Source organism: Mirounga leonina, unplaced genomic scaffold (genome assembly GCF_011800145.1).
Source record: "Mirounga leonina isolate KUSES-001 unplaced genomic scaffold, KU_Mleo_1.0 Mir_169, whole genome shotgun sequence".
NCBI lineage: Eukaryota > Metazoa > Chordata > Mammalia > Carnivora > Phocidae > Mirounga > Mirounga leonina.
The window spans coordinates 2,339,828-2,365,313 of record NW_023270431.1 but is presented as its reverse complement, the minus strand read 5'-3'; the positions used below and the strand labels follow the sequence as shown (position 1 = coordinate 2,365,313).

At 36.6% G+C, this 25,486-nt stretch overlaps 2 protein-coding genes across 6 annotated transcripts in view; one reads left to right on the top strand and one right to left on the bottom strand.

Moving 5' to 3' along the window:
* Positions 1–4,617, top strand: part of LOC118017326 (multidrug resistance-associated protein 1-like) — an 89,507-nt gene extending 84,890 nt beyond the window's left edge. For all 5 annotated transcript variants that reach the window (XM_035015138.1, XM_035015139.1, XM_035015136.1 and 2 more), the window contains 4 exons: positions 219–377; positions 1,636–1,802; positions 2,760–2,954; positions 3,504–4,617. In XM_035015138.1, the coding sequence (XP_034871029.1) occupies positions 219–377; positions 1,636–1,802; positions 2,760–2,954; positions 3,504–3,630 (648 nt within the window). In that variant the 3' untranslated portion in view covers positions 3,631–4,617. The remainder of the gene's footprint in view (positions 1–218; positions 378–1,635; positions 1,803–2,759; positions 2,955–3,503) is intronic.
* Positions 4,618–12,828: 8,211 nt separating this feature from the next.
* On the bottom strand, positions 12,829–25,486 carry HSPA13 (heat shock protein family A (Hsp70) member 13). The gene is made up of 5 exons (XM_035015134.1): positions 25,388–25,486; positions 23,000–23,340; positions 19,444–19,657; positions 17,531–17,698; positions 12,829–15,990 (listed from the first exon to the last, which is right to left on the bottom strand). The coding sequence occupies exons 1-5, from the start codon at positions 25,410–25,412 to the stop codon at positions 15,323–15,325; spliced, it is 1,416 nt and encodes a 471-aa protein (XP_034871025.1). The 5' UTR covers positions 25,413–25,486; the 3' UTR covers positions 12,829–15,322.

Here is a 25,486-nt window from a genome sequence, read left to right as displayed (position 1 = left end):
GACACATATTAACCTGAGCCTTTCCAGGGAGTAATGAGTATTTGGATAAAGACTGATCCTTAGAAGTCAACATTATGTCTTCCATGCCAGGCAGGGTGATTCTGTTTGGCAAAATTAAATCCCGCTGACCCGATACCTAATGTATTTGTTGTCAGCGCAAAGGTCGCAGTCCCTTACCAAAAGCACAGTGCAAACTGTTTATGATCATTTCATTACAGATTGGAATTGTGGGACGGACTGGAGCAGGCAAATCAACGCTTTCAAATTGTCTATTTAGAATTGTGGAAAGATCAGGAGGCAAAATTATTATCGATGGTATTGACATATCCACTATTGGACTTCATGACCTTCGGGGCAAACTTAATATTATTCCACAGGTAGAGTCTATTTTGTCAGTAGACTTTCTTAACTCCCTTTAGTTGATCTTCTTTTTTTTTAAATGTGTTCCTTCCAAGCATCTAAATTCATTTTTAGAAGCCAGAGCATTTGAATGTGTAATGAAAAATCACTACATAACTGAATCCTATTAAATACTCTTACTCTAAAACATTCTTCCTAAATGCATTTATCCACTTGAAAAACTGGTATGTTGCTCTAAGTTTCCTTCATAATAGTAAATGCAAACAAAATTTGAATGAAGAGATCAGACTGAAATGCCTTGGTATTTTTTGAAAGAAAAAAAATACTGAGGCTTTTGCCTAATTGGTAGAGGGAGTGTAGAATTTTGCCTCTTTGATTTGAAGTTTGAAAACATTTTAAAAGATGAAAAGAACAATAATTCAGTTAGATCATTTTTTTCAAGTCCTTTGATTTGTCTATCTATGGCATCAAAAGAACTTGATCATTAACAAATATGCAAATTGGCTCAAGAATATGCATCTACAGTCAAAGATGACTTATTCAGTTGAGTTTGAGAGATTTAAGCTGAGTATTTATGAGATACCTTTGTATTTACCTTGAAAAAATATCTTAAAATATGATCTCTTTTTCATATTGTTTAGACATATACTCGTATTCATGAATTTACTTCAAAAGCAAATTTGAATGAAATTCCGGCAGGGAAAAAAATTTAATGAAGAAAAGAGATATTAGTCGTTCCTCTCTTACAAATAAATACAGGTGTAGTAAAATACAGTTTCACCAGGCATGTTGGTGTATTGGAAAGAGCGTGACTTGTCCTATTCAAATTCTACTCAACCACTCACCTTCTGTGTGGCTTTGAACACGAGCTCTTTGGACCCTCCAGTTCAGTCTCTTTAAGTGGGGATATTGACTTCCATCTTTCTGAGTTGGTGTGCTGATTGATAATATTATATACATACTATAGTTTGCATTTATTCTGTTCTGTGTTCTCTCTCTGACTAAATGGCACCGATAGCACCTACCATCATCATCATTGTGGCTGATGTTGACATTGTTAATGAGAAGGAAAAAGAGGATCAGGAAATGTATAATGATTTAATCTCACTTACAGCTTACCCTGATTCTCTTCTGCTTTTGTTTTCAATATAAAGTGAATTTTGTAACTATTTAGGTTTGATCATTTTGCTTTTTATTTTCTGAATCTGATTTTTTAAAAAATGTATCTGTGCCTCATGAGACAGTAAGATTACTGGTGACAATTTTATTCTCTAGGATCCTGTTTTATTTTCTGGTACCCTTCAAATGAACCTGGATCCCCTAGACAAGTATTCCGATAGCGAGCTGTGGGAGGTGCTAGAACTGTGTCACTTAAAAGAGTTTGTGCAGTCCCTTCCCAAGAAGTTGCTGCATGAGATTACAGAGGGAGGTGAAAACCTCAGGTAAGCTGCTAAGAACAAAGCTTGGCCAAGTTACTCATTCCAAGGCTCCTTAGAAACTTTGAGTTAGCCTCAAAGAGAAGTCGCTCCTCCTGAGTCACCGAGGACCTCCTTTGGTCTGTTCAAAGTGCACGATTGCTGATTCCCTCTAGGGAAGAGGGACAAGGAATATAATGGTAACCACTGGCTGGGAAACCTCTGGTGAAGGAAAGAAGGGGGAAGAAAGGAACGATCCGGTATGGAAAGTTTGTTTAATTGACTCTTCTTTTGTGAAGACTCCTATTCAAATAGCTTTCTTCCTTAAAAATGTTGTAAGGACTCCTTTCTCCTTCATGGCTGTCTGATACCCGATGACAGTCCCTTTCACGTGATCAGAGACCCAAGGAAAGTGAGCTAGGTCCCCTCAAGCCCTGCACTGCATGACTCGGTCTCTCTGATTGCTCTCCTTACCTCTGTCTGTTTCTGCCACATTGGCCTCCTTGCTGGTTCCTGAATATGCCAGGCCAGCTCTTGCCTGCCTCAGGGATCTTGCACCTGCTGTTCCCTTTGCCGGGAACAAGTTTCCACTGGAAATCTGCGTGGCCCGCTCTCCCCTTCCAAAGGGTCTTAAATTAAAAGGCAACACCCTCAGTCCAGTGAGGGTTTCTTTGGCAGGCCCATCTAAAATGTCCACCCCAGGCCCGCACTCTATACCCTCCCTCTTTGTGTGCTTGAATTCTTATTACGATGCATTTTACTCATGTATCATGTTTATTTTTTTCTGTCTTCCCACGAGAATGTAAACTCCACGTAGAGATTTTTGTCTCTTTTGACAAAATAAATATTTCTTGAACAAAAGAATGAATGAATATGTGACTTAGAAAGAGAGTGAGTAGTGATATAATCAGAATTTTAGAACAGGAAGTGTGTAACCATAAAGTCCACCATAGAAATTACTTTACTTCTTTTTTTTTTTAACAGCGTTGGACAAAGGCAGCTTGTCTGTCTTGCTCGTGCTTTGCTTCGAAAAACAAAAATTCTCATCTTGGATGAGGCAACAGCCTCCATTGATTTTGAGACTGATAACTTGGTGCAGACCACAATCAGGAAAGAGTTCTCTGACTGTACCATCCTGACGATTGCTCATAGACTGCACTCTATCATTGATTCAGATAGGTATGCTTTATTTGTTTTCAGAAACAAAACATATCTATATCTCCACAGGGATAGCCACTGAATATACCAAACAACTAATTGCCACTAATAAAGGATTGTATCCATACTGAGAGATACAAAATTTTCCTTAATAGTAGGAAACATATTTTCCAAACAATTAGAAGAATATGTTAATGCTAAAAGAATATTAGAAAACTGGAGGGGCGCCTGGGTGGCTCAGTTGGTTGGGCGACTGCCTTCGGCTCAGATCATGATCCTGGAGTCCTGGGATCGAGTCCCACATCGGGCTCCCATTTGGGGCGGAGCCTACTTCTCCCTCTGACCCTCTCCCCCTCTCATGCTGTTTCTCACTCTCTCTCTCTCAAATAAATAAATAAATAAAATCTTTAAAAAAAAAAGAAAACTGGATATACTTCTTGAGTTCAGTAGTACCCATATTTTGTAGTGACATAACTCACACGGTAATTTACATTCTACATTAGCAAGAAAAACAAGGGTAAGCCGGAAAACTGATTAAGGTTACCTGACTGGATTCTTTTCACATTGCAGGGTACTTGTTCTAGACTCTGGAAGGATTACAGAATTTGAAACACCGCAGAATTTGATATTCCAGAAAGGACTTTTCTTTGAAATGCTAACAGAAGCTGGAATACCAGAAGACTCAGTGGCAAAATAATAAAAACTTTTAGCTATAGATTGATTATACTGAATAAAAAATAGATTCGTATTTTAAAAATAACAATGGGGAGAACCGCACAAAGGTAGGCCCCTGGCTACATGTTCGCATAAATACCAAAAAGCATCAGAGTTCCAACTATCCTGGGCTGCACCCAACCTTCTCTCTTCCACTCATGCCCTCCGGAATATCTGCCTTCTCCACGTTGCCCAAAGTACTACATGCCATGTATCCTTTAAGTCTCTGAGTTCATTCAGGAGTCATCTTCTCCGTGAAGGGTCCCTTGATTTCCCCCCTGCTCTCCGATCTGATCTAGCTGTCCCTTTTCTGTACTCACCATCCCCGTGTGCATACTGGCGTCATGACAGGGACCATACTCTTATTTTAATTATTTTAGTCTGTCTTCCCACTAAAGCTACTTGAAGGCAAGTACCCAGTGTCAGTCATCTCTGTATGTTGGGTTCCTAGCATAGTGATTTTCATCTAGTTGATACCCAACCAATGTTTGAAGAATTAATGACTTGGCATTTTCGAGTAATATAATACAGGTATTTATAGACAGACATAATACATGTTGAGCTACTGTACAGTATATAAAATGATGGGGCAATCACAGAAAAAATATTAGGAGTTATTCAGTTGCTTTTTAGAAATAATATATTCACTGTATTTTATGGTATACTTTATTTTAAAATAATATTTTATAATATTTTTTACTATTGACTTTGAGTAAAAAACAGTACTTTCTATGCAACATTATTTTTGGCTGGATTAACCTCAGTGACTTAGGTATCAGATAGTATACATTCACAAGAAGATTGTTGGCTTGTAATACTAATCATATTTTGAAGGACTTTTTAACTGTTTTATGTAATAGAAGCAATATTATTTCTTGAATTGCCCTTCAAATTTGAAGTATTCAAATTTAGTGGTATTTTCCTTTAAGATGATTTTAATAAAATATTTTAACATGTTCTGGAAGACCTATCAACTGTTTCTTTTATTCATCTTTTCTCCTTCCTGTGCATGACCATGTACAACCTACCTTCATCCCCTACAGGTATTTATGAAAAGTTGCCTGAAGTTATAAAACCCTATATTATCTGAAGCCTCCTCCCATTAGAATCTAAGCCACTAGAAGTGTCATCCTTTCTTTACAATCCCTGAAGTGCCTATCAGTATGTTTTGTACTCCGTAAATAATGAATAAAATATCTGTTGAATTCCATTAAGAAAGGGATCTAAACTCCAACGAATGGTGCTGGGAAAATCGGGCAGCTACCTGCAGAAGAATGAAACTGGATCACTTTCTTACACTATGCACAAAAATAAACTCTAAATGGATTTTTAAAAAGACCTAAATGTGAGACCTAAAACCATAAAACTCCTAGAAGAAAACATAGTAGTTTCTTTAACACTGGCCTACCAACATTTTTCTAGGTATGTCTCCTTAGGCAGGGAAACAAAAGCAAAAATAAACTATTGGGACTATATCAAAATAAAAAGCCTCTGCACAGTGAAGGAAACCATCAACAAAACGACATAGCAACCTACCGAATGGGAGAAGATATTTGCAAATGATATATCAGATAAGGGGTTAATACTCAAAATATATAAAGAACTTTTACAACTCAACACTCAAATCAAGTAATTCAATTAAAAAGGGGAAGAGGACCTGAATTGACATTTTCCCAAAAAGGACATAGACCTGGCCAACAGACACATGAAAAGAGGCTCAACATCCCTCATCATCAGGGAAATGCAAAACAAAACTAGAGTGCGATATCACCTCACATCTGTCAGAATGGTTAACATCAAAAAGACAAGAAATAATGAGTGTTGGCAAGCATGTGGAGAAAAAGGAATCTTATGCACTGTTGGTGGGAATGCAAATTGGTACAGCCACTGTGGAGAGCAGAATGGAGATTCCTCGAAAAATTAAAAATAGAATTACCATATCATCCAGTAATTTTCCTACTAGGTATTTACCCCCCAAAACCCAAAAGTCTAATTTGAAAAGATATATGCACCCCTATGTTTTTGTAGCATATAGTCTTCCAGTGTTTTCATTATCAATAACCAAGATATAGAAGCAACCCAAGAGTCCACTGATAGATGAAAGGATAAAGAAGATATATATAATGGAATATCACCCAGCCATATAAAAAATGAGATTTTGCCATGTGCAACAACATGGCTGGGAGGGTATAATGCTAAGTGAAAGAAGTCAGTCAGAGAAGGACAAAGACCATATGATTTCACTCATATGTGGAAGTTAAGAAAGAAAACAAAGATGAGAAGAGAAATTAAAAAAAAAGAAAAAGATTCAAATACAGAGAACAAACTGGTGGTTGCCAGAGGGGCGGTGGGTAGGGGGATGGCTGAAATAGGTAAAGGGGATTCAGAGGACACTTACTGTGATAAGCACTGAGTCATGCAGAGCATTATTGAATCATCATACTGTACATTTGAAATTAATATAACACTGTATGTTAACTATACTTGAATTAAAATAAGAGAGGGATCTAGATATTTCATTGTTAAAAGGTTATGTTTTAGCCTCTTTACACCTATAGTAAATCAACCAGAGACTCTGTAATTTATTTTTTTAATTTATTATTTTTTGAGACCCTCTGTAATTTAAAAAATCTAATGGGGGCGGCGCCTGGGTGGCTCAGTCGTTAAGAGTCTGCCTTCGGCTCAGGTCACGGTCCCAGGGTCCTGGGATCGAGCCCCGCGTCGGGCTCCCTGCTTGGCGGAGAGCCTGCTTCTACCTCTCCTGCTCCCCCTGCTTGTGTTCCCTCTCTTGCTGTGTCTCTCTCTCTCTGCCAAATGAATAAATAAAATCTTAAAAAAAAAAAAATCTAATGGAAATCGACAGAAGCCTGGATAAATTATAGTATAGTCACAGAGTGGAACTCTATACAGCTATGAGAATGAATGAACAACAGCTACAGGCAACAGCATGGATGAATCTCATGAATGTGTTGAGTGAAAGAAGCCAACCACAAAAAAATATTAGTATGTGATTCTATAACTCTGTACAAAAGTTTTTTAGAAAGGAAAACTGGTCTATAGTACTATTAGAAGTCAGGATACTGGCTCTTCTTGGTAAGGAAGGAGGGGTAAAGTTTGAAGGGGTACACCGGTGGGCTTCTGCAATAATGATTATATTCTGTTTCTTGATCTGGGCCCAAGTATTGGTTCAGTTTGTGAAAATTCATCAAGCTGTATACTTAGGATATGTGCAGTTTTATATATACATATACAGATATATGTATAACATATACTTAAAGAGAAAAATAAAGCAAAAATAAACATCAAAAATGTAATATTATATATAACTGATGGAATCCTTAAATTCTACTCCTGAAACCAATATTACACTATATGTTAACTAGAATTAAAATAAAAACAAACAAACAAAAAAGACTAAGCCAAAATTACTCAAAGATAATTTCGTCATGTTTTAAGAAGCTATATGTTACTATAGTAACACTGTATGTTAACTAACTAGAATTTGAGTAAAAACAAAAAAAAAGACTAAGCCAAAAGTACTCAAAGATAATTTTGTCATGTTTTAAGAAATTAATATTACATTTTCATTTCAATTATGTTCACCAAGGTTATTCAATCACTGAAGTACACTGGAAGCAAAGTGCAGGGTACTCAATATGACTGGATTACAGAGAGGTAGTTCATTTGAATTTTGTAAAAAGAAAACACCTTTAGTCAATGATTGATTTGTTTAAAGATATTAACTACAAAATATATTAAGAAAATAGTGATTATAATTTCAATGTGTAGAAATATTTACCTTAGCTGATAGAAGGAAAATGCTAAGCAGGATTAAGTTGAATTCTTTTACGGATAATGATATTTATTGAAAGCATACCATATGCCTGTAATGTGCAAGGCATTGGAATCTTTTGTTACTTCAGTCTTCACTAAAGAATATAAGAAAGATATTATCTACCCCATTTTGTCAAAAATAAGATTTCAAGAGGATCTTGGCCAAATATGTAGAATCCAGGTCTACATGGTGAGAAAATTGATGGTCTTTCCAGTTCCTACTAATATGTCTCATTCCTGGGAGAGCCAGTTAAAAAGAGTCTGGTGGTTAAAAATGGGGGAGAAAGATTTTAAACCAATAGCTTTGTAAGCATAGTAAATGGAATTAAAGTTTGGGGACAGGCTGCTTTTTCAAATATATCATTAGCTTGAACCATATGAAATAGCCATTTTTGTAGGTCAAAATGGTTTAATAATGGCAATTTCATATACTTTTAAACATAGCTTCGATGTCAAACAGTATTATGAAGACATAATGCTATATTTTAAATACACAAATAATTATAACTGATCTGTAGGGGCTTTTAGGAAAAATAATCAAGAAAAATAAAATAAAATATAGTAAGTTAGAGAGTTCAGGATCTTGGGACAGGGTGCCTGTGTTAAAGCCCACTCCCACCACTTTCCGATTGTGTAAACTGGGGCAAGTTTACTTACTCCTCTGGGCTTACTTGGGAGTAACGGTTTTATCTACCTCCTAAAGTTTTTGAAAATTAAATCAATAACATGTAACACTTAGGACAGTGTCTGGCATGTAGAAAACATTCAATGGCATATTAGCTATTATCTAAATATCAACAGTCACAGCTCCTGTAATTGTAGTCTCATATTTACAAACATCATGGAACACACTGTTAAGTGAATAAAAAGGACAAAATCGAGGCAATGTTTACAAAAGTCTATTCTATACACAGCAATTTTGGGATAACTGGAGATTAAGATCCAGTCCCCAGTGGTACACAATATAGTATCATATTGTTATCAGGTTATTATATTATGTCACTTGAGAAGGTACCAGTCAGGACAGATCTAGTTCCTTCTGGTTTTCCTAATTCGCATCTTGCTAGCTGTCATTTTGCAAGCACGTGGGCCATCTGTAGAATCCTGAAATCAAGACTTATGGCTATCCTGTAAGCTACATTTTTCTAAATGTGCTTATAGAGATGAAAGGTAGGTAGGTAATTCATGTGACTGCTCTGCGGCTGAATTAATAAGGTAATGAGTATGAATGGGGAAAAGGCTGACTGGCTTCTCCACGATTGCTGGCGAGGTAACCAGAGTTGCTCGCTTGTTATGTATAGATTGGCCAGGCTGAGCACACAGTTAGTTACACAGTTGATCAAAGCTAGGAATCTTTTATCTCCTGGGCGTGGCACAAAGAACAAAATAAATGTGAATAGACCTAGGAGTAAAATGTAAAAATAGGTCATAACTTGAGAAATATTTGTGATATTTATAAAAAAAAAATCTGCAAGATTTGACAAATATTTGCTCCCCAATGTTTAGAAAGAAAATACCACACATGCATTGTTTTCTGTGCGCCAACGGAAGTGATATAGGATCAGTTTTTGAAGTCATGCTTCAAAAATGTAACTCCTCTTTAATATACTCATGAATGACCATTGGTTTATTGCCGATATGTGTAGTAGAAAATGTCATGTGCAAAAACCCGTTGCTTTATCCCCAGCATCATGTCTGCATTCCAAGAAGAAAGGAATGGTGAGGAACAAGACATTTAATAGCACAAACGTGTAAGCTTAAAAAAGGGAGGGGGGTAGTGCCTGGGTGGATCAGTCGGTTGAGCGTCTGCGTTCTGCTCAGGGCATGACATAAATGATTTGGAATGAGTGACAGCGGAGTACAAACAGGAGCTAGGTATACATATTGATAACACTTCAGTTGCCACTAATTCCCTCTGAACACCTGCTTTTAGCTCTGTTCTGAGCCTTTGTGCAACATTCTCCTGGTATTACAGAACAGCCATCTGCTTTCCCTGTATTACCATATCAGTGATTCCACAGAGGTAATGGATATGAATTAATGTTGACCATGATGTGTAAAGTCCTGTTGTTTCATGTATTTTGTCTGATTATTTAGTCAAATGAGTTCCTTCTTATTCCATCCTGGCCAAAAACAGAAGTCCAACGAATGACACTTTGGCCAAATGTTTAACCCTATAGTAAGGGTCATAAGTTTAAAAGCAGAAGGAAGAAAAGAAGGAAAACAAAGAAAGAAGGGTAAACAACTAAGGGGTTTATTTTTATGTTTTTATTTGTTATTTTTTTAAGTAATTTCTTTTTTTTTTTTAAGATTTTATTTATTTATTTGAGAGAGAGAATGAGATAGAGAGAGAGAGCATGAGAGGGGTGAGGGTCAGAGGGAGAAGCAGACTTCCTGCTGAGCAGGGAGCCCGATGTGGGACTTGATCCCAGGACTCCAGGATCATGACCTGAGCCGAAGGCAGTTGCTTAACCAACTGAGCCACCCAGGCGCCCTATTTTTTTAAGTAATTTCTATGCCTAAACCTTGAGATCAAGAGTTGTATGCTCTACCAACTGAGCCAGCCAAGACCCCCTGTGGGGTTTATTTTTCTTAAGTAGAAAGAAGTCCTCTCAAGGTAGAGAGGACAAAGCTGGCCAGGGTGGTTCCATAACACTTTTGTCTTTTGTCTTTTGCTCAAACATCATCCATAGCACATCTTGGTTGGTAGTTGCAAAAACCCATTGCTTTATCCCCAGCATCATGTCTGTTCCAAGAAGAAAGGAATGGTGAGGAACAAGACATTTAATAGCACAAACGTGTAAGCTTAAAAAAGGGAGGGCGGTGGTGCCTGGGTGGATCAGTCGGTTGAGCGTCTGCGTTCTGCTCAGGGCATGATCCCAGAGTCCTGGAATCGAGCCCCGCATCAGGTCCCTGCTCAGCGGGGAGTCTGCTTCTCCCTCTCCCTCTGCCTGCCTGCCTGCCCACCTACTTGTGATCTCTCTCTGTCAAATAGATAAATAAAACCTTAAAAAAAAAAAAAAAGCCTGTGGGGTTTCTATCTACTGATTTATGCTTACATCTCAGTGGTCAGAATTGTATCACTAGCCACCCCTAGCTGCAGAGGAGGCTGGGAAACAGTTTTTAAAGCAGTGGATGTTGCTGCTTTAAACAACACAAGTAAGAATGAATAGAAAAGATACTGCAGTAGCATTTAGCAGATTCTGCCATAACTACTTTTTGCCACAAAGTTTTTTTCAAGACTTACCTCAGCAAAATAACTTGAGTTTAGCAAACTGGGAGACAGAGGAAGAGTAGCGATTACAACTAACTGAGATCCAGATTCCAATTTCCAATTCTATATAGGCCATGTTCGATGATTTAAGGTAAATGGATGAACTCTTAACAGGAGAAATGTGTGTGTGTTTATGTGATATACATATGTTAATAAAGTTACAAGGAGGTCTTTTACATAAGCCGAATGATAGTTAATTCAATGAGGTGTAAAAAAAACAGCATTTGGTCCTGCTTTAACACCCAAGTAATGTCAATTTTTTTTTTTACTTCATGTCTGTTAATTCATATTACAAATTAAGTAAATGCTTTACCAAGGCAAATTTATTTTCTTTCATACTTCATCAGGAGAATTTTCAATAACTTGCAGAAACTTGAGAACTACAGAATCAGGAGCTTGAGAATTTTAGCTAAAATAATAACCTATTTTATTGTGGCATTTTCTTACAAGCCCACATAAATTGGCAAGTCACTGAACTTCTTTGCTTATTTCCTTATCTTTCTAGCATAGCCATTTGTAATATTGAGTATTTTCTTTGCACTAGGTACTCACAAAAACCAATGAATTAGTCAGAAGTGTAAGGGACTAAATAGCATTATCAAAATCTGTAATTTTAATATCATCAGCTAAATAAGAAGTCTTTCATGGATACCATCCAGTAGTTTAGTAACAATAAAATCGGTACTATGGGGTTGTATTATGTGATGGATAAAGCAGCACAGCACTGCGTTTGAGCATGGATTGGATTTAAATCCTGATTTTGCCACTTATTAGCTGTATAATCCTGGGGAAATTTCTTGACACATCTGTGCCTTAATTTCCCTATCTGAAAATGGGGATAATAGTACCTACTCATAAGTTTGCTAGAACAAAACTAAATTGGTTTTCACTAAAACTTTTTTAAAAATATTTTTATTTATTTACTTATTTGAGAGAGAGTGAGAAGGGGGTAGGGGCAGAGGGAGAGGGAGAAGCAGGCTCCCCACTGAGCAGGGAGCCCGACACAAGGCTTGATCCCAGGACCCTGAGATTATGACCTGTTCCGAAGGCAGTCGCTTAACTAAACCAACCAGGCACCCCATCACTAAAACCCTTAGAACAGTACTGGTACATAATTAGCACTCTATTATCTATTGGTCAACAAATTAATCCAAAACTTAGTGGCTTAAAACAACAAAAATATATTGTAGTTTCCATGGGCCAGGAATCCACTTAGCTGGACTATTCTGGTTTAAGTCTCTCATGAGATTATACTTCAACTTCAACCATGGCCACATTATCTGAAGGAAGAGAGGGCTCGCTTTTGAGAAGGCGCTCACAGCTGGAAGGTGGTGCTGTCCGCTGGGGTGCTTATTCACCATGTACCTCTCATCATTAGCAGGGAGTCACCAAATCTTGCCCAAAGTCAAGGGAAGATCACAAAAGGAGATGAATACCAGAAAATGGGTGTCATTGGAGGCTACAATGGAGGCTGCCTACCCTCAATGGGGTACTGTGTTTTTGTTGGTTAAATAAACTAAATATGGGGGTGTCACTATATTTCCTCATTTGAGTCCCTCAGCAATGGTGGTTAGAAAAAATATGAAGGAATCACAGGAACTATTGGAAAGTCAAGTCTACTATCTTTATTTAAGGGCTCATCTGAAAAGACTATATTAATCAAATGAATTTCTTTAGATACATAAAATATGTATATATAGTTTTTGTCCAAAGAGTAAGACAAACTTTATTAGAAAATTATGAAGTATTACTGAATCAACCAAAGGATTACAGTAGGATTATTCACTAACTATAGATTAATTTAGGTCTTTGCTCCATTATAGTCAAAGGTCATGAATTGGTATTCAGAATTCCGGAGCTACTGTTCATATGATACAGGAACTGTCACTTCTAAATTAGGAAAATAAATGGAAAAGGATACAAGCAACCCCAGAGTCAGGATGCAGGGGAGCGGGCAATAGCTGCTGAGCTCACATGCATGAGCATCACAGCAGCTGTCCCTGATTCCCTTTTCACTTATAAACCTCAAATATGTACTCTGGCCTAGCTGTGAATGGAAGAGAAAGGACACAGTTTAAAAAACAAACTGCAAAGTGGTATTTATTTACATTAAAATGTGAATTACCTGTATACACACAATTTGAAGAGGCACAATCTGTTATGCACAATAACTATATAATCTTCCGAAATGTCATACACAGTAGCATCTGTGAAGTCAGTGGTTGGAGTGAAAACACAGTACCGAAACATTCCTGATACAAAATAAATTACTCATTCACATATTCTAATCATACAACAGTTAATATTTAAAAAGTTAATGCACTTCAAAAAACACTAGTTACATGTACAACCAGAATGTATTGTTTTATGAAAAATGTCTTAAGATTATTAGGCATAAATGATCCCTTTCGGGATCCCTTTCTCTTTTAAATAAATAAACTACATTGATTTCAAGACCATTTATATATAGGCCCCTAACATATGACTGACAGACATTACTTCGTATTTTTAAAGGTGTAACTATACTAGAGAATATGCTAAACTATTGCCCCCAAATTCCAACACTGCCATCCTATTTTTCAGACACATTTAAATTCCAATTTTAGTGTATGAGATTAGCTGCCCCGTTCTGCAAATTGTTTCCACTAAAAAGTGGTAACAGATCTTCCTGAACTATCTCATGTATTTGAGAGAGTCAAGGCTTTTTTTAAAAATGTTAAAATGCTTTAGGTTAAAGCTGATAATGTAAGTGGAGATTTTGACAGATTGAACACTTTTCTCTTAAGACCTTTGCAAAAAGATCTTTTCCAATTCTAAAATCTATTAAAGATTCATATCAAGTCCAAGAGAACACTGGAATATTTTCATAACGCAGTGAAGGATTCATCTTTGGCATTTCTCTGTTAGTTCTAAAATAAAATATGTCAACAAACATTTTTTATTTTTCTATCTACTTACTAGACATTCTGTACACAAAACTATGTGATTGAAATTGTGTTTTAACAGCAATCTCATTGCTAACCTTTTTTTTTTTAGATCTGCAAAAAATACTAACATTCAGCTTTTTATTCTCAGAAGCTGAAATGTTTCGATGTTGCTGAAATGAGTTTGCTTAGTTCTGTTTTTCAGTGATTGGAAATTCAACATCCTTTAAATTCAACAACAGATAAAACAGACATACTTTTTACATTAACAAAAATGTTGACCAGAATGTAATCTTTGAGTATTAATATGAAGCATGCATGCATTAAGAAACAAAAAGTCTTCAAATATGGCCATCACAGAAATATAACTGCTTGCTACATTTTCTTTCTTGGTCCCTGTAGCATTTCTAAAAGGAAACAAACAAAAACAAAACGAAACTGCTACAAATGCTGATTTGTAGAAATTCTTCCACATTGCCTCCCACGTTAGATTGCCACATTATTTCCAATATTCAAAATTTTTTTACTCGCAACACATACTAACCTTAAGGCTAAAAACAGTCCAAGTGTGACTACTGTAAAATGATAGTGGGAAACAACAATAAGGATTTTACAACTGAGCACATTTTCCTCATTCAAAACCAATATGGGGAAAAATCTCAGTAAAAACTGAATCAAATATGATTTGATAGTTCAAATGCAAGCTACATTCTCCAGGGCTTACTGAAAATAAACAAAGAAACAAAAACAAAAACATAAATACTGTAGCTAATTACTGGTACTTACTAGTGTCTGCAAAGGTCTTGGGTAACAAAAAAGAGCTAGTAATGATGGCTTTATTGTGACATTAAGACGTGTAGAATGAAGTTATTAAATCCCCACTGTTTTCTCACCAGGCAGAATCATGGGAATCCAAGCAGAGAATGATGCATAGCAACTGAAGGAACTGGAGTATAAATTGGTTACGTTTACTGTCTGGTATTGAAACATCTGAATAAATCTACAGCTATTTTAGAAAGAAAGTAAGTTGATACAGTAAGTAATTTTAAAAATCTGGAGAATGAAGATTATGTAAATAGGACACGTAATTGAATTTGTGAAAGTAAATTTATTTATGGCAGTTACTGAACATTATATATATATGCAGCTTATATTACTAATACTGCTATCTCCCAGCCAATGTAAAAACCTGACACCAATACTGTCCTTCAAGTAGAGTTCAAACTAATAGTTACACGTGATAACCAAGCAAATCAGTTACCAGCTCCTGCTAATACAATTTAGTAAGAACTGGGAATTGTAATACTGGTACTAGGCAATGTTTACAGAATGTAATTTTAAGTGCATATGGTTATCTACTTCCAGATTCCAGAGAACAAAACCACCCATGCTCCTATAACAGTTTTACTTCAATTCTATCATTTTAAAAGTATTTGTTGGAGTGAGATCTCTCTGAAATCAAATAGGATCAATCTGGTCACATTTAATCCTAAAACAAAATGTTATGTAAAATTCTGTGTATCTAAATGTTACCTTTCAGGTAAATTTCTGAGATATTTTAGAGATTTTTCTTTATTGGAGGAGGTGGTCTGATAAGGAGGAAGAGCTCATCAGACAATCACAAATAATCATCCCTCCATAATTCAGTTGAAGTTGGTCTTTTGTAAGTGCTTACTGGGAATTTCTAAAGCACTGACTTGGAGAGGCCAGGAGCCTCCATCAATCCCTGCTTGGATAGCCACTCCTGTCACCACTGCCAGGTCAGGGTCTACAGAAGTGTTGGGATCCTTTCCAAAGAACTCCTGAATGACTTGGCGGATTCGAGGAATACGAGTGGAACCCCCAACCAAAACCACCTCATCAATCTCAGTCTTTTCCAGGTGGCCTTCTTTTAATACTTGCTGAATGGGTACAAGTATTTTCTGGAAGAGATCTTCATTAAGGGTGTCAAAGAGCTTCCGTGATATTTCTGTTTCAAATAACACCTGACTTTCTCCGCTTTTCTTTTCAGAAAGGCCAGCTCCAAACACACTGTTCACATGGTGGCCATCAGTGGGAGAAAATCTGTCCTTTGGCAGTTCAGTGTCACTACTCTGAGGCTCCTTCTTGTCCTTTTCCTCCATTGTTAGTAATACTGACAAGTGAGCAGACTGATGAAGAGTCAGATTTAATTTGACCATTTCCACAGCTTGTCTTAATCTGTGAATTTCCTCTTTCCTAGAGGGTAGAAAGCCATACGTTTGATAGATCTGTTTATATAAATACTGAAGCAGTCTTTGATTGAAGTCCTGTCCTCCAAGTTTATTGTTTCCTAAGTTAAAAATAAAAAGGCGTATATTTATGTATTTGTACGCGTATATGCATATACATGTCTGTTAGTATGTATGAAAATGATATAATGAATAACAAATCTCTTGCTTAATGTACTTAACTATTTAGATTTTATTCATACAAAGACTGATTAAAAATAATTGGATTAAAGTAATTTTAACTCAAATGTATATTATTAAAAAACAGTGCATATCGGGCGCCTGGGTGGCTCAGTCGTTAAGCGTCTGCCTTCAGCTCAGGTCATGATCCCACGGTCCTGGGATCGAGTCCCACATCAGGCTCCCTGCTCCGCAGGAAGCCTGCTTCTCCCTCTCCCACTCCCCCTGCTTGTGTTCCCTCTCTCGCTGTCTCTCTGTTGAAAAATAAATAAAATCTTTAAAAAAAAAAAACAGTGTATATCTGGTTAAAATTTTTAAAAGATTTTATTTATTTATTTAAGTGACAGAGAGAGAGACAGCGAGAGAGGGAACACAAGCAGGGGGAGTGTTAGATTAAGAGCTAAAATTAAAAAAAAAAGGGCGCCTGGGTGGCTCAGTCGGTTGTGTCTGCCTTCAGCTAAGGTCATGATCTCAGGGTCCTGGGATCGAGCCCCGCATCGGGCTCCTTGCTCTGCGGGAAGCCTGCTTCTCCCTCTCCCTCTGCTGTTCCCCCTGCTTGTGTTCCCTCTCTCTCTCTCTGTCAAATAAATAAATAAAATCTTAAAAAAAAAAAAAAAAGGAGAAAGAGAGATTTAAAAGGAAAAGATTAATGTTAATATAAATCCCTGGCACTGAATTTGGTTTCAGAAAAATGCAGAAGTTAGACAACCTATAACTTATAGCTTCACTTTTTAAACAGGCTCCATTCTTTAAACTAAAACAAAATACTTAAAAAAAAAAAAAAAGATTTAGAATACAAAAACCTATAATTTCCTAGAGAATACTATTATTAGATTTTCTAAGCATATCTATTTTGTAAAACATGTTAGCAAATGAAATAAACTGATCACTCTTCATTTTAAAGGATTTTTCTTGCTTTCGTTTCCTTCACCGAAGCCATGAAGTCCTACCGGCTCAGTGAGCTACAACTGGCAGTGATATATTTATTTGCCTCAGTCATTTTTTTTTAGATTTCAGTTTTTGTTGTTATGATATATATATAAATGGTGGTTATAAAATTACATATACAGACTACCAAAATGAAGTCAAAGTATACTGAAAAAAATTTTATTTTTATTTTATTTTATTTCTATTGATTTATTTGAGAGAGAGAGAGAGAGAGAGCACGTGCACAAGCAAGGGGAAGAGCAGAGGGGGAAAGAATCTCAAGCAGATCTGCACCAAGTGCAGAGCCCCACGCTGGGCTCGATCTCACAACCCTGAGATCATAACCTGGGCTGAAACCAAGAGTTGGACGCTTACCCGACTGAACCACCCAGGCATCCCCTGAAAAAAATTTAAAAATAAACACTTAACACATTAGGTGTGCTAATAAGGAAAGCATTATCTGAACCTCTTTTAGTCTCCCTGTATTTTTCTTACCAGACATTGCTCGGGTTAGAAACATTCCTCCTTGTTTATTTAGCAATGACACATCTAGAGTTCCTCCACCCAAATCTATCACCAAGACATGAAAGACATCAGCCTTGTGGAGGCCATACGCCATGGCTGCCGCTGTGGGTTCATTTATCACCCTCAAGATCTTCAGTCCTGTAAGATTGGTTGGAAGGAAGAAAAATTCATCAGAGGACACCATTCTCAAAATTCCTTCCCCCTCAACGTCATACCATGTTAGTGTGTTTTATGCGACATGAACTCCACTGAGTAACAAAGATAGTAGTCACAAACCCATCAAAAATAATGAAATGGGAAGGATAAATATTGGTTGTTCTAAATGGAATCATTAAAATCATTCTAAAAAATTATTAATGTAAGAAAAGAAAAGCCCAGATTCAGTGGAATACATCATTCTGTTCTGTATTATTTAATATTTAATTTTAAAAAATCCTAGCCCCTTTTAATTTTCATTATTTTACTTGGGAATATAAGAGCAATAAAACTTTAATCATTATGTGCTATAATAAATTGCTGTGGAAATGAAATAAGCTTACTATGCTCTTCTTTTTAAAGGGACTTTGAAAAGCAGATAAGTAAACAGATGAGATTATTAAAAAAACTAGATGAAATGTTCCAATAGGTAAAATGACTCTTAAAAAAGTACTTAAAATTTAAGACCCTCAAATGTAAATCTGAAATATACAGCAAATCTGATCTTGAAAGTAATGCTAAACAGTGAAAGTTCAAGCAAAAGGTCAGATTTCCTTGCGCAAACTTCCTGCTTTAACCTAACTGCCATAGGTCATGAGTGGTTTGGAAAGTAATACAGCATTTATGTATCAGGAGCCATAAAAAAATTATTCAAATTCTGAAGAATTTATTTAAATTCATACCCTTTCCTTTAGCAGTCTGACTTCATCACTCACTCTGCTCTGGTCACACTGACCAACTTACCACCTTCAGATGTACCAGCAAATTCCCATTTTATGGCTGCTACACTGACCATTCTCTCCTGCAATATTCTTACCCTATATATCAGCTTGGCTAACAAACGTGCCTCCTTCAAATCTGCTTAAACGTCACTTTCTCAATGAGGCCTACCTGACCACTCTAAAACCTACAAGTCCCCCCCAACCTCCTGATCACCACCAGCAATCCTGTTCCTGTTCTACTCTTTTTTTCTTCCATTGCATGTTACTTTCTGATATACAATGTATCAGGGTTTTCAACCAGGAGCAATTTTGCCCCTCTGGGAGCATTTGGCAACATCTGAAGACAGAAGATTATCACTACTTGGAGAGGAGAGGGCTGGAGCACCTCATGAGTAGAAGCTGGGGTGCTGCTAACTGTCCTATAACGCACAGGACAGTTTCCCATAACACAGAATTATCTAGCCCAAAATATCAAATAATGCTAAGAGAGGGAAACCCCACAATATACTTATCTTTAATACAGACTTTCTGTTTCCCTCCAGTAGAATATAAGTTCCATGAGAACAGAGATTTATCTGTTTTGTTTATCAAGGCACTCAATATTTATTGAATGGTTTTAAATGAGTTCTCTTCCACCTCAGATTTAAAAAAAAATATTACATTCATCATAACATTAAAGAAAGTTTATAGAAAAAATTCCTCATTGCTAACATGCACCCATGTTCTCAGTCTTTATTATATGCCTACCTAACTGGCTGTTTTCATAGTATGTTGCGTTTTACATTGTGCCATAAAATTTTCTTAATTTCTGTTTCTAAACCTATATCAAAATCCATCTAATTTACCCACTTTGGGTTTATTCATGTGCTTCGTTAGGTGGTTTGCAAAGTGACACACCTTACTACAGAAGATTTTCAACCTAAGAACATTTTGAGAAAAATATAACTCAAGCAAGGGTGATATTACCTGCAAGGTTAGCAGCTTCAATTGTTGAATTTCTCTGTTTTAGATCGAATTCTGCTGGTACAGAAATAACAGCATTGGCAACTGGCATTCCAAGATATTCCTCTGCCATTTCCTTTAACTTCAACAGTAGTCTAGAGCCAACATATTCTGGGGAAACGGTGATGGTCTCATTACTTGTCACAGAAAACTCAACCATTCCATTTTTGTTTAAAACCTGTGAATAGGATTTGCCAAAAAAGAAAAAAAAAGAAAGAAATGTAAAATCATACATATACACATACACATATATACTTAAATACATACATACATACACATTGGACTTATTCAATAAAAAACTTAACTTTATAACATCATAAAATTTATTTATAATCTATCATTTACTAAGATTAGAGGTTATTAAAAGCTATACTTTAAAATCTATAAAGTGAATCTACAATAACAGCAGAATAATAAAATCCATCACCACGCATATAAATGGAATATAGAAGATTCTCAATATATATCTGCTAAATGAAAGAAAAAAAGATGAAATATAAGGAATAAAAGTTGCTGGATCATGTATTTGACTTAGGATCTTCTTTTTTTTAGTTAACTTGTTTCCAAAAATAATAGATACGTGAAAAAGTGTTCTGGCACATATTAACAAGAATAATTTTAGTACTTCATTATGTTCTTATCCAAGAATCAAATATCACTTATATTCTTATTTCCATGAAAACATGTATTAAGTCATTATCCCTGCTAATGTGGTTGTACATTTAAAAAACTAGATTAATTCTAAAACATGCTATCCCACTTTCACCAACAGACTAAATTCATATCAAGAGTAAAGAGAATTAAGTCTTCTAAGAAACTGTATGAATTTTACCCTGGTCATTCTAGACTACATAATTAGATTTCAATGAAGAAAACCTGACCATCTACAAACCTATCTGGAAAAAACAAAAATAAGCTACAGATACTATTAAAATGAGGTTCAGTTCCCACATGAAACAGCAACAACAACAACAAAAAAAATCACAACACTTAGAAACTTAACACCAAGAAAACTCAAACTAACTCTTGGTTGGAAAATAGTACAGGGGGTCCTCAAAAAACTGACAATGGAACTACGATCTGATGCAGCAGCTCCACTTCTGGGAACACACCCTTATGTGGAAGAGCTACCTGCACCCCATGGTCACAGCAGCAACATTTACGATGGCCGAGCCATGAATACAACCGAAGTGTCTATCAACAGATAAATGGATAAAGTGGTGATATACATACACAGTGGAATGTTATTCAGCCATAAAAAAAGAAGAAATTCCTGCCGCTGGTGACATGGATGGACCCTGCGGGTATTACGCTAAGCGCAGTTAAGTCAAACAGGGAAAGGCAAACGCTGTATGATCGCTCATATGTAGAATCTAAAACAACAACCAAACTCAGAGAAAAAAAGATTAGATAGGTTACCGCAGGCAGGGGATGGGGGGAGAGTAGGGGAAATGGATGAAGGTGGTCAAAAGGTACAGATTTCTAGTTATAAAAGAAATAAGTACTGGGAATGTAATGTCAACATGATGACTATAGTTAATACTGCTATATGGTATATTTGAAGGTTGCTGAGAGAGTAAATTCTAAGAGCTCTCACCACAAGGAAAAAAAATTTTTTTTCTTTTTTTTTGTATCTATACGAGATGATGGATGTTAACTTACTGTTCTAATAATTACACAATATATTTAAGTGAAATCATTATGCTGTACATCATAAATTTATACAGGGCCATATGTTGATTATATTCCAATAAAACTTGGGAAAAAAATAATTCCTGAATCAGTAAGTAATGTACTCAAATTCTTAATTTTGAGGAAATGTATAGCTCTATATAATTTAATCATTACTTAAGACTTATAAATTGATAAAGTATCCTAAGAAAAAAGCTAAAAAAGAACAAAGAAATAAACCTAAGAAATGCATGGGATAGATTTATTTTCTCCTTTGAAAATGCATAAAATATTTAAGAATTTTATTCAATAAGCAGCACTGATACAGCTATCAATTTTAAAAGCTAGTCACTTAGAATTCCACTTCACAGTTTACATGAAAAACCCTCTATGGAAAAAAACACTTAAGTATTTAAAAGATATGGGTGGGGGGATGGGTGAAATGGGTGATGGGGATTAAAGAGTACACTCATCATGATGAAAAAAAATGTTTTAGACAAAAAATAAAATACTTAAAAGAAAAAACTGGCAAAACACAAACCTACATATAGTCATGTAAAAGCATTAGCAATAGAAGTGGACAGGATGGGAAAGGCCATTGTAAGCATGGTAAGAGTCTATAATCATTTTTTAAAAATTTTTTAGATGATTTTGCCACATAAAAATTTAACATTCTTGACAGCTCAAAAGCAAAATTATATATCATCAGTTAAAAAAAAAGAACATAAAAAAACACTGTAAACATATCACTAAGTATTTTACAAAGGAAAAGAACCCCCCCCAAAAAATAGGACAAAGGACAAGAAATAGATCACTAAAAAAATAAAAATGCCAATTAACAAATGTTTAAAAAATCTGACCTCAGTAAAAATCAAAGGAATGCTAATTAATACAAAAATACCATTTTTCACTTATATATTGGCAAAGATTAAAAAAATAGTAACTGGGGCGGGAGGGTACCTGGGTGCTCAGTTGGTTGAGAGTCTGACTTACGGCTTCAACTCAATCATGATCTCAGGGCCCTGAGACTGAGTACCGTGGCGGTCTCCGTGGAGTCTGCTTGAAGATTCTCTCCCTCTGCCTCTACTCCTACTTACACTTACTCTGTCTCTCTCTTAAATAAATCTTAAACAAACAAACAGTAACTAGGGAAGATATAGGCCCTCTAAAAAAAAGTAAAGAGTACACAACCGTTTCAGTGTACAATTTGGCAAGATAAATCAAAGTACTTAAAGAACTCAAGTTCTTCTACTTCTAGAATTCAAGCTAAGGATCAAGAAGTACACAAAGATCTATGTACAAGAATATTCACTGAAGCTGCAACATAAGTGGAAAACCAGGGGAAAAAAATGTGCCCTTACTGAGATTGGAAAATTAAATATTGGAATAGCCATTCTAAGGAACCATGTCATATTGTTGAGTTTCAAATAAGTCATAAAATAGCATGCCTACTGTGATCTTTTAAAGTATATAAATATGTATATCCTACCACACACAGCACCTATCCATCTATCTAGCCATCCATCCATCTATCCATCCGTCCATCCACCCATCCATCCATCCATAGTACATGGGGCATCATTAGCCTTCTTGCTACAGTGAAACAAAGATCTAAGCAGATATTCTGAGGATTGCAAAGCAAGAACATAGTAAGGCTCCAAGTCCATGATAGAGCTGTGGAGCCAATGAATTAAGTCATCATGGAATTGCTGTAGGACTGCTTGTCATAATGTAGCTTCCATGCAAAGTAAGTAAGTTGAAACAGAATGTTTCATAGCTTGAAGCCAAAGCATTAATTGAAACAGTATGCTTAACTAAAATTAAAACAGATTTTAGCTTAATCACTTACCTTAAATGGGTATCTGCCAACTTCAGCCTCCAGCTCTTCTGGGGTAAAAATCTTGCCTATGAATCTCTTGGCATCATATATTGTGTTCTGAGGATTTGAATCGGCCAGCTCTAAGCTCTCATAACCCACATATACATCATTGTCAGTAAAGGACACCATGCTGGGTATACTGATATGCCCATTTTCATCTGGAATGACCTTTACTTTTCCTGTGCCAGGAAAAAACACCCCAACAGAACAATAGGTGGTACCAAGGTCAATGCCAATCACTTTAGGAGTAGGCAATGGTAAGTACTGTTGTGCCAAATACCCAGCCAACAGGAGAGTCAAAACAGCTGATCCTGAAATACAGGCAAATGAAAAGATATGTTTTATTAAACTACTACAATATGTTAAATTACTATAGCAAAGTCCTTTTAATAACACTCTTTGAGAAAAGACTAATACACTCTCAAAATATTTTCTTTTATAGTACTAAAGATAACCCTTCTCTCAGACATCAAGTCTTTCATAAAGACTATAATACAGTTAAAATGAAGGAACAACAAAACCAAAAAACCCCTGTAGTTGTATGTCTGTGTACTACACCTATGGGGGAAGAAAAAGTAAAAACATATAATTAATTGTGCTAATACTGACAGGAAAAGCCATTCATCTCTGGCAAAAGCTAGATAAATATAATATAGATATAATTCAATTTCTTGATCAATTAATATTTAGATATTATAGCTTTATAAGCAGCTTTAGTTATCATTTAAAAGAAACTCCATTATTAAATTTCCACAGCGAAAACTCTGTTATTGGAGGACTAAAACTTTTTATCCCCTCATCTCCTTTTTCCTTTCAAAAGGATGAACTGGATAAATGCGTAAAATGATTTTGAAAGTAGTTTAAATATGAAACTGCCACTTTACAACAGAACACAATTAACTTTTTCTGTATTTAAATACAAATTAAGAAAATACTTCTTGCAGAAATTAATATTTAGGGAAGGAGAACCATAAATGTGTAACCCTAAATGCAATACAAAGCTCCTTGAAGGCGGCTTTTGTTCACTTTTGTATATCCCTTGCACTAGGAATGGCTCCTAGCAAACAGATGCTCAACAAATATTGATTTAAAAAAACCACACACAGTAGACGAACCATGAGAGAGGATGGACTCTGAAAAACAAACTGAGGGTTCTAGAGGGGAGGGGGGTGGAGGATGAGTTAGCCTGGTGGTGGGTATTGAGGAGGGCACATTCTTTTTTTTTTTTTTTTTTAAGATTTTATTTATTTGAGAGAGAGAGAATGAGAGACAGAGAGCACGAGAGGGAAGAGGGTCAGACGGAGAAGCAGACTCCCTGCCGAGCAGGGAGCCCGATGCGGGACTCGATCCCGGGACTCCAGGATCATCACCTGAGCCGAAGGCAGTCGCTTAACCAACTGAGCCACCCAGGCGCCCGAGGAGGGTACATTCTGCATGGAGCACTGGGTGTTATGCACAAACAATGAATCATGGAACACTTCATCTAAAACTAATGATGTAATGTACGGGGATTAACGTAAGAATAAAAAAATTAAAAATATATACAAAAAAATAAAATAAAATAACACACACACAGACACACAAATATGAACAAACGCCATGCAGATTGTAAACATAAGGAATGAAGAAAGATGCCACTTCGAATTTAAAATTAATATGTTATTTGGTTTCAGGAGATTATGTCCATACGTGTTACATACGACCCAAAACGTCAATTTGTAGGAGTCTGTTTTACTAATTGTGAGCTCATCCTCATCACACATAACTCAAAAAAAAAAAAAAAGAAAAGAAAGAAAGAAATCAAGTGCCAACCCCACTTTCCTCTTGCTCCTGTGTGGAAAACTTCAGAAACATTTCATTATTTTCTCGTTCGGGGAGGGTTAATTACTAACTCAGACTGGTGGAAAGTGCATCAGGCTATACATCCAAGAGGCCTGGCTCTCTCAAAATGCAGCATCCCACGAGTCTACAGCTCAGGCCGCGGGGACTGCTCCTCCCCCTTCCTCTACAAAGGGGTCTTGGAGATGCACGTTCTTGCAGCCTCTCAAAGGCCCCAATTCAACCAACGATTCAAAATCGACGTTGTTTTGAAAAGAACCCTTCCCGAGGCCCGATGTCCCTGGGATGTACGCAGAGGGTCGCCGCCGGCCCTACATGGCCTACTCTGGCCCAGGCCATTTCTGGACGAACCCTCAATCCGGCGCCCCGAGAAACCAAAAACCGCCTCTAAGTCACCTTTCCCGAGTCCTTCCCACTGCGCCAATTGGATCCGGGAGGTGACAACCACCCCTGCCCATCCCGGCCTCCCCAAACTGCTCCGGTGCCCACAACAGCCATAGAGAACCCCTGGTCACTGACCTAAGATCGTCATCTCTCCAGCCATCACAGTCCCGCCGAAGAGGCTTGGGATGACTGTACCAGACGTGAGGGACCGCCCCCACGCCACCTCCCAGCCCC

Bases quoted from the DNA above. Each gene is read 5' to 3' on its own strand.
- HSPA13 (XM_035015134.1), bottom strand. From the start codon at position 25,412: ATGGCTGGAGAGATGACGATCTTAG. The intron at 17,699-19,443 runs GTAATATCACCC...CCAATCTTACAG, and splicing joins TGAAGCTGCTAACCTTGCAG to GACTGAAGATCTTGAGGGTG. The intron at 15,991-17,530 runs GTAAGAAAAATA...TTTTTAACTTAG, and splicing joins TCTAACCCGAGCAATGTCTG to GAAACAATAAACTTGGAGGA.